The sequence below is a fragment of the Tiliqua scincoides genome, chromosome 2 (genome assembly GCF_035046505.1).
Source record: "Tiliqua scincoides isolate rTilSci1 chromosome 2, rTilSci1.hap2, whole genome shotgun sequence".
Taxonomy (NCBI): Eukaryota; Metazoa; Chordata; class Lepidosauria; order Squamata; family Scincidae; genus Tiliqua; species Tiliqua scincoides.
In genome coordinates this window covers 265,296,676-265,305,167 of record NC_089822.1, presented here as the reverse complement: position 1 = coordinate 265,305,167, position 8,492 = coordinate 265,296,676, and the positions used below count along the sequence as shown (strand labels likewise).

At 49.0% G+C, this 8,492-nt stretch overlaps 1 protein-coding gene across 1 annotated transcript in view; it reads right to left on the bottom strand.

Moving 5' to 3' along the window:
* Positions 1-3,711: 3,711 nt before the first annotated feature.
* Positions 3,712-8,492, bottom strand: part of LOC136640533 (zinc finger protein 271-like) — a 37,389-nt gene continuing 32,608 nt past the window's right edge. Inside the window, exon 5 of the mRNA XM_066615688.1 lies at positions 3,712-7,353. Within this exon, the coding sequence (XP_066471785.1) occupies positions 6,749-7,353 (605 nt within the window). The 3' untranslated portion in view covers positions 3,712-6,748. The remainder of the gene's footprint in view (positions 7,354-8,492) is intronic.

Here is an 8,492-nt window from a genome sequence, read left to right as displayed (position 1 = left end):
GGGCAGACCAAAAGCTTGGCATGAAAGGGGGGAGCGGTTGCCACAGTTCCTCTTCCCAACCCCTTCCCTGTACCTTCACAGTCTGGACTTTGAGACTGGGTGTCTCAGGGAGCTTCTCTCCCTCCCTCCATCTTCTCTTCCACCCACTTCAGCCTGGGACCCCCATTCACCCCCATCCAAATGGGGGATGCCACTGTTTGTCTTCCCAGCCCCTCCTTTGTCCCTTCCCTGGCTGTCTTTGAGCCTGGCCTCTCTGTCCACCTGGGGGCTGCTGTCCCCCTCCCTCTTCAGCCTGGGAGCCCCATTCACCCACATGTAGATGGGGGTGCCACTGTTTGTCTTCCCAGCCTCTCCCTTGTCCCTTCGCTGGCTGTCTTTGAGCCTGGCCCTCTCTGCCCCCCTGGGGGCTCCTGTCCCCCTCCCTCTTCAGCCTGGGACCTCCATTCACCCACATGCAGATGGGGGTGCCACTGTTTGTCTTCCCAGCCCCTCCCTTGTCCCTTCGCTGACTGTCTTTGAGCCTGGCCCTCTCTGCCCACTTGGGGGCTCCTCTCCCCCTCCTTCTTCTTCTCCACCCACTTCAGTCTGGGACCCTCATTCGCCCTCAAATGGGGGGTTTCACTGTCTTCCCAACCCCCCTTCCCTTCCTTGGCTGGTTTTTGAGCCTGGGTGTCTCTCCCCCTCTGGGGGCTTCTCTCCCACCCCTCCCTCTCCCACCCACCCCCAAGCAGCCCTGGGACCCCCACCCATCCTCCCAAAGGGACTCACCAGGGAGGGCTGCTGGCCTGGGGGAGGCAAAGGTAGAGGCAGAGCCTGGCTGTCTCCCCCCCCCCACCTGGGGGCTTCTCTTCCCCCTCCTTCTTCCCTTCCACCCACTGCAGCCCTGGGACCCCCCTCAACCCCAACTCACCAGAGGGGACAGCTGAGTCTGACCTCCAAGAAGAGGAGGGTGGAGCAAGGACATCCCATTCACCCCCCCCCCATTCACCCTTCTAGGAATCCGGAGTCACTCCTTTTAACCCTTAGACAGCCGTGCAGAGACCCTTTGTGGGGGATGCTGGGCTGACCTCCTGCATCCCTGGTCCAGCCTGGTCTCTGAAAGTCACATCCTGCATGTCACACCTGATCATTTCTAGTGACCCCCCACGTGGCTCCCTCTGGTCCTCAGTGTCTTCTCTGTTACTTCCTGGAACAGAGAGAGGACCTTGTTGCAGGTGACATCCAATGTGGATGCCAGAAGTATTAAGGAAGAGCTGGAGTGTGCAGCTGTAAAGTGTCCTGCCAGCATCCAAGCCTCATCCAGAGGAACCAGGCAGTTTGGTTCCCCTCCCTGCCTGTCTAGTGGCCTCCCTCCCCTCTTCCGAAGAGCTCAGGGCAGTGTACACAGCTGCTTCCCTCCTTTTGTCCTCACAACAACCCTGTGAGGTAGGTGAGGCTGAGAGAAAGTGACTAGTCCAACGTAGCAGCATGTCAGGCAGGTGCTGTGGCCATTCCAGGTGATGTCCTGTAACCAGGACCACCTGATGTGGGGGGGGGGGGCAATCCTGATTTGCAGCTGCAGGGGGTGGAAGCTGGTCAGATGCAGTGGAGATGTCTTGGTAGGGTTGTTTCCCAGAATGGGCTCTTTGGTCCTAAGTGGAATGAGAAACCAGCTCCCCCACCCTGCTGAGACACACACCTTGAAAGATCTCCCTGCTTTATCCTCCTCCATTACTTGTTTAGAAAAGATCCGCTCTCTAATGAACTCTCTAGTTCAGTGGTTCTCAAACTTTTTAGCCCAGGTCACACTTTTTAGAATGAAAATCTGTCAGGACCAGCGGGAAGTGATGTCATTAACCTGGAAGTGATGTCATGGCTGAAAGTGACATCATCAAGCAGGGAAATTATTTTACAATCCTAGGCTGCAATCCTAACCACACTTACCCAGGAGTAAAGTCCACTGACTATCACGTTAAAAGCATCTACATTATAGCTTGTTAAAAGTACAGATCTCCCCAAATGCAGTCACATACCGTGTTGGCATCAAGTTTAATACACTAAAAATAAAATATTCAAATGAACGGTGACCCACCTGAAGTTGGCTCATGATCCACAGTTTGAGAAATAATGCTTTAGTTCTTTTTTGATCAGGCACAGTTCCTTTTCAGTTGCAAACTCCAGCTCTCTTTCTTACGATTTGTATCCACCTGCCTCTGTACAAACCAGGAGTCAAAACCTTACAATAGTTCCAAGAATAAACAATATCAAAGATATAGCAGACATTAAAATACAAGACAGTGAAAAGCACCCACCCCCTGAGTTTCAGGAACAGTTCTAGGCCTAAAATACTGTTCTCCAGAGTCCCTCCTACATCGTGCTGTTTATTGCAACGTCTTCAGTGATGAATGGGCCTCTCTGTTCTGGCTTTACACTGTTCTGTAGGCTGGATCTTTTACACTGTCCCTCTGGCTGGATCTGGCACTGGGCGGGTGGTACATGTTCTTGCACCAGCCTACCTGACTCCCAAGGAGATGTGAACATGCTTTATGGTACATTTGTGACACTGGGGAACCAGCGCTAGTCTGCACTAGCTCAGGGTGTATTTAGGTTGCTCTGCCCATGGGACATGATTGAGAGCACAATCCTATCTCCCCCAGGCTGGTGCAGCCACACTGAAAAGGAGCATGCTGCATCCAGTGGAGGGGGGGGGAGGCTTTGGAGGGGAAAAGGGATTTCAATCCCCATACTCCTCCATAAGCCTCCCGCTCAGTAATGGGTCTCCTCGGACCTGTACCGGTTTCTAAGCTGGTGCAAGCCTGAGGAAAGGAGGGGGGCTGAAAAAGAGGGATTGGATCTGGTTTGCCCCATCACTGCCAGAACCACCCCCTCCTGGAGTGGGTTCCTGCCACCTGTTCCTCCCCTTCCCTGCCCTGATTCACCTCTCCCCTCCAAAGCCTTACCTGCTACGGCTGCCATGGACAGGTCTGGCAATGGACAGGGAGTGCTGTCACCTCTTGTGGCAAAGCACCCAAAATGTCCACCAATACAGTGTTCCGCTGCAGCAATTTGCTGCAACTGAAGTGTCCTTGGCTGTCGCAAAACCCTTCCTTGTACAGCCCAGTTCCTATAGGGCTGTCAGGGTTGAGCTGTCAGGCTTTAAAAACTATGTATGGTATGGAGAGAGATAACATTTTCTTCTTCTCTCACAACACTAGAAGCAGGGTCACCCAATGATTCTGATTGGCAGGAGATTTAGGATGGGCGAAAGGAGGGGCTTCTTCACAAAGTGCACCATTAGCCTATGGAATTCATTGCCACAGCATGCGGTAGTGGCTACTAGCTTGGAGGGCATTAAATGAATAAATTTGTGGAGGACGGGTCTATCACTAGCTACTAGTCAGGATGTCTATGTGCTACTTCCAGGTTCAGCAGCCATATAGCTCTCCTGCTTAGGGGCAGCTGGTGGGCCGCTGTAGGAAACAGGATGCTGGTCCATATGGGCCTTTGGCCTGATCCAGCAAGGCTGTTCTTGTGCCTGTGTGTGTTTATTTTTAGGCTCTGAATCAATGGGTGCTCTTCAGTGGGTGAAAAATGCAGCACCATCAATGTACAAAAACCCAACCTGTTTAAGGTCCATGGTCCAAAAGGAGATTACAATCCCAATTTCTTTCTAAAAATTTTTATTTATATATATATATATATATATAATAATTAAAAAAAAAACAACACTATGAAACATCATTCCCTTTCACAAATAGCAACAACAAAAAGGTAGAAAGAAGAACAAACATCATTTTGCAATACACACACTCCAAAATGCTACACACACTTACACACTTAAGTCGAGATGGTATTTAAATTTCCCCCAATTCAATGTCAACCGTTTGCAAATGTCCTTATTTTCAATTCTCCCTGTTTAAGCCTTGCCATTTCAGCATGCTTGGCCATTTTTGATATATGCCGCCCTTTACTCAGTCAGTCTTCTATTAAAATCCTCCCCCCACCAATGGAGAGACAAAAGCTGGAAAGTGGAGAGAGGCAAAGTTTACCAGAAGTTACACGTGCCTAGCATTCATTTCAGTTGCAAAGGACATCCAAAGATTTACAGCCCAATTCTTACTACCCCACTCCTGGTATTACAGCAGCGCCATATGTGCTGCATCCTGCTTTGGGGGGAGGGGGAGCAGTCCCAGAGGTCTCCTCTAGGTAAGGGAACATTTGTTTCCTTGCCCAGGGGTAAGCCTCTAATGCTCAAACGTTTCTACTTGGAGCAGCGCCACTGCCACCAATACTGCCCTCTTCTCAGCCTTAATCTACCCCCTCCCCTTTTGGTTCTACTACCTCCTATGCTGGCTTGTGGCAGTGACCCAGCTGCACTGAATGGTGCAATAGACATAAAGCAGGCTGAGCCACGAGAATGAGAATTCCAGTGGTGGGACAGCCCAACAGGATTGAGCACTTAGAGTATGATCCTATACCAGGGGTTAAACACAATGGGACTTACTTTTGCTTAGAAATGTATGGGATTGCCCAGGGGTAAGCAATGGATGGATGTAGGCCACAAGACCCACAGCATAGTATGGAAGAGACCTGGCATCATTGTAGGTAACTGGGGAAGTTGCAGATTATCGATGATGCCAATTCTCTTTCTTCCTTCAACAGCCTGGGTCTTCTTCTATGCTGTTGATTTTTGTGGCCTAAATCCATTAACAGCCCAATCCTATGCAGAGTTGAAGTCAGTTACTGCTCCCCTACTTAGAGGAAGAGGAGTGGAACTACTACCTTCCTTGCATTGTTTTTTTCTTTCTTTCATAGTGAACCAGTTGTATTTAGCTATCGGACAGGGACAAAAGTATGCAGGGAAATCAATCAGTAATTAAAGTCCTCTCCTCTTTAGGAAATGAAACTGACTGATAACAGGCCATTCATCACTAAGCCCCAACTGCGCAGAACAGGAATCAATAAGCTGACCAGAACCTGCAAAACAGGAAGCTTTCAATTAAGATTGAAACACTGAAATAAACTTTTTTGTGACTAGGCATTACAGAATGATCTTCTTGGCTGTGGAGAAGGGCTTTGTTAGATGATTGCTAGACTATGTGCTGTGGGAAACCTGTTTTAATTCCACTTCCAGCTAACTGTGAAAAAGTAATGCACTAGAGCAGTGTTTCTCAAACGGTGGGTTGGGACCCACTAGGTGGATCGCGAGCCAATTCCAGGTGGGTCCCCATCCATTTCAATATTTTATTTTTAATATATTAGACTTGATGCTACCATGGTATTTGACTGCATTTGGAGAAATGCATTTGGAGACCTGTACTTTTAACAAGCTTCTATCTATGTTCTTTTAACAATGATAGTCAATGGGACTTACTCCTGGGTAAGTGTGGATAGGATTGCAGCCTAAGACTGTAAAAAGACTGTTTTTCCTGCTTGATGATGTCACTTCCAATCATGACATCACTTCCAGTGGGTCCTGATGTATTCTCATTCTAAAAAGTGGGTCCCGGTGCTAAATGTGTGAGAACCACTGCACTAGAGGTCTTTTGTATGAAAGCAACGGAAGATAGGGCAATTTCCAAGGCAAAACACTTGCTGTTGGCCTCGAGAATATAAGACTGCTGTGCATGGACTTGCTTTTGCTCCATGATGTCACAGCAAACAGAATGGTACCAAATTGAAATAAGTCTTTAGGGCCAGTGGCCACTTTCCCATAATCAGTTGTCCCCCTTCACCCGTTTAGAACAGCTTTGCATCCAAAGCTAAGTGGAATGAAATTCTAAGCGAAGCCATTTCCATAGGGGAAGCTGGTCCTTGCTGGGAAATGATGGCGACAGGCTGTTCTAGTGGCACCGGGCTAGCCTCTTCTGCACTAGAGTTTCCATCCTCATCTTGTGTAAGAAACCTGCGCCCAGAACTGGGAGTAGTTAGTTGAAACTCACAACTAGTTTGAGCTCCCATCAATCCAGCTCCCATCAATCACTGCCACAATGGCTCTCTGGCCCACGTCCCCCCTCCCCCTTCTAAAGTTCCTTTGCCTGGGCTCACTGGCCTGTTGGTCCTGTGTCAGTTTTTCCCCTATACCATTTTCCAACCTCTTTCTTCCCTTGTACAGTGGGCCCTTGGTATCCACAGGGGATCAATTCCAGCAAACTGCAGGGGGGGCAGTGGCAGCAAGAGAACTGGAAGTGCCTTTCAGAAGCCTCCAGTAGGCCTTCTGAGGCATGGGGAGGCTGCACATGACCTCCCTGCACCTCAGAAGGTCTCTTGGATGCAACTGCAGGGCACAGTTCTGGTCACATCTGGAGGTCCTCTGAGACCCTCCAGCAGCAGGTAATCAAATCTACAGGCGCCAAGCCAGCAGATAAGGAGGGCTCACTATATTTCTATTAGTGTTCTCTCACTGTCGGACATTTTTAAGAACGTAAGAACAGCCCCGCTGGATCAGGCCAAGGCCCATCTAGTCCAGCTTCCTGTATCTCACAGTGGCCCTCCAAATGCCCCAGGGAGCACACAAGACACCTGCATCCTGGTGCCCTCCCTTGCATCTGGCATTCTGACGTAGCCCATTTCTAAAATCAACCCATTTCTAAAACCATTTCTAAAATGTGCATGTGTTCAAAGACGTGACATTAATTCAGGCCAATGGTAGAGTGGGATGAAGTCTGCCAGCAAATGACATCCAATCACAAAATACAGAAATTGTTTCTAGCCAATGATAGGTATAAGAAAAGCATACGCAGGGATTTTTCCCTAGAGTCCGTGTGTGCTACAGGTTCTCTCTCATGTGGATCTTTTTATGTTTAGTAAGTGCTGGTCTCTCTCTGAAGCTCCTCTCACAGACCAAGCACTTGTAAGGCTTTTCTCCTGTGTGGATTCTCAGGTGGGCCATCAGCAGCGCAGTGCGGGTGAAACTCTTCCCGCAGACGGAGCACGTGTACGGCTTCTCACCCGTGTGGACTCTCCGGTGCACAATGAGGTTGGAGTGCTGACTGAACCCTTTCCCGCAATCAGAGCAGGTGTATGGTTTTTCTCCAGTGTGGGATCTCACGTGGTCGGTGAGGGCTGAGCTGCGGTGGAAGCTTTTCCCACACTCTAAACATTTATAAGGTTTCTCTCCCAAGTGGATCTTCTCGTGCTGGTGCAGGCCAGAGCTCCAAATGAAGCTTTTGTTGCAGTAGGAACACGAGTACGCTTTCTCACCTGTGTGGATTCTTTGGTGACCCAACAGGCAAGAGCCCTGAGTGAAGCTTTTCCCGCAGTCCAAGCACTTGTAGGGCTTCTCTCCTGTGTGAATCCTCAGGTGCCTATTGAGATGAGAAATTTGATGGAACCGTTTTCCACACTCGGAACATTTGTGAGGTTTCAGGCCTGGAGGAGCCTTTTCACATTCGGCCGCAACTGAACCGGCTCCAAAGTCTTCCCCATCTCCCGATGATTCTTCTTTCTTGGAATTTTCTGGCTGAGAAATGACTATGTTTTCTCTCATCTGCCCGTTATCTGTTAAAATAAAGAGAGAATCTATATTTTCATTGGGTTGGCTGTTGAATTCTATTCAATTCTAATATATATTTTTAGCCTGGAGACAGAAAACAGTTTTAAAGAGAGCAGCCAAAAGTGGTTTGAGAGATGCTTTGCTTCCCACAGTGTAAACACATGTCTTGTGTCCTGTACTTCCTCTGATTCAACAGGATTGGCAGGCTTTTGACACTGGGAGGGGGGTGTCTCCCTGCCAGCAACTAGGAATGACCAATACAGCAAGAAGCACCACCCCAAGGACACCACACACACACACACACACACACACACACACACACCACATGACACCCCTCCTCCCTATAGGAATTATAGTGGTGTCAGCAACCAAGGGACATAGGCAAAGCTCTAGTACAAACCCCTGTGTCCTGGGTTCAGACCCATTGATTCCACCCATATAAACACACACACACAAAGAATACTTTTTTGAGCAGAGCGGAGCAGAGCAAGGGCAGGAAGAGAGCTCCCTTACATACGATGAAGAGCTGCACTGAAACAGACCAAAGACCCAACTAGTCCAGCTTCCTGTATCTCACAGTGGTCCTCCAGGTGCCTCAAGACCACAAGAGACCTGCATCCTGGTGCCCTCCCTTGCACCTGGCATTCTGAGGTAGCCTACTCTAAAATCAGGAGCTTGCACATACCCATCATAGCTTGTAACCTGTGATGAATTTTTCCTCCAGAAATCTGTCCAATCCCCTTTTAAAGGCATTCAGGCCAAATGCCACCACATCCTAGGCACAGGTTCCACAGACTAATGACACGCTTGGTAAAGAAATATTTTATTTTGTCTGTCCTAACTCACCTGCCACTCAATTTTAGTGGATGTCCCCTGGTTCTGTTGTTGAGGAGGAGGGAGGGCAGCAAGCTGAAAAGCATACAAGTTTATCTGGGTTCCGGTCCCCAGCTGAAATGCACCCCTTTTGTCATAGGAGGGACTGTCACAAACAGAGACTTAATGGCACATATCTTATTCT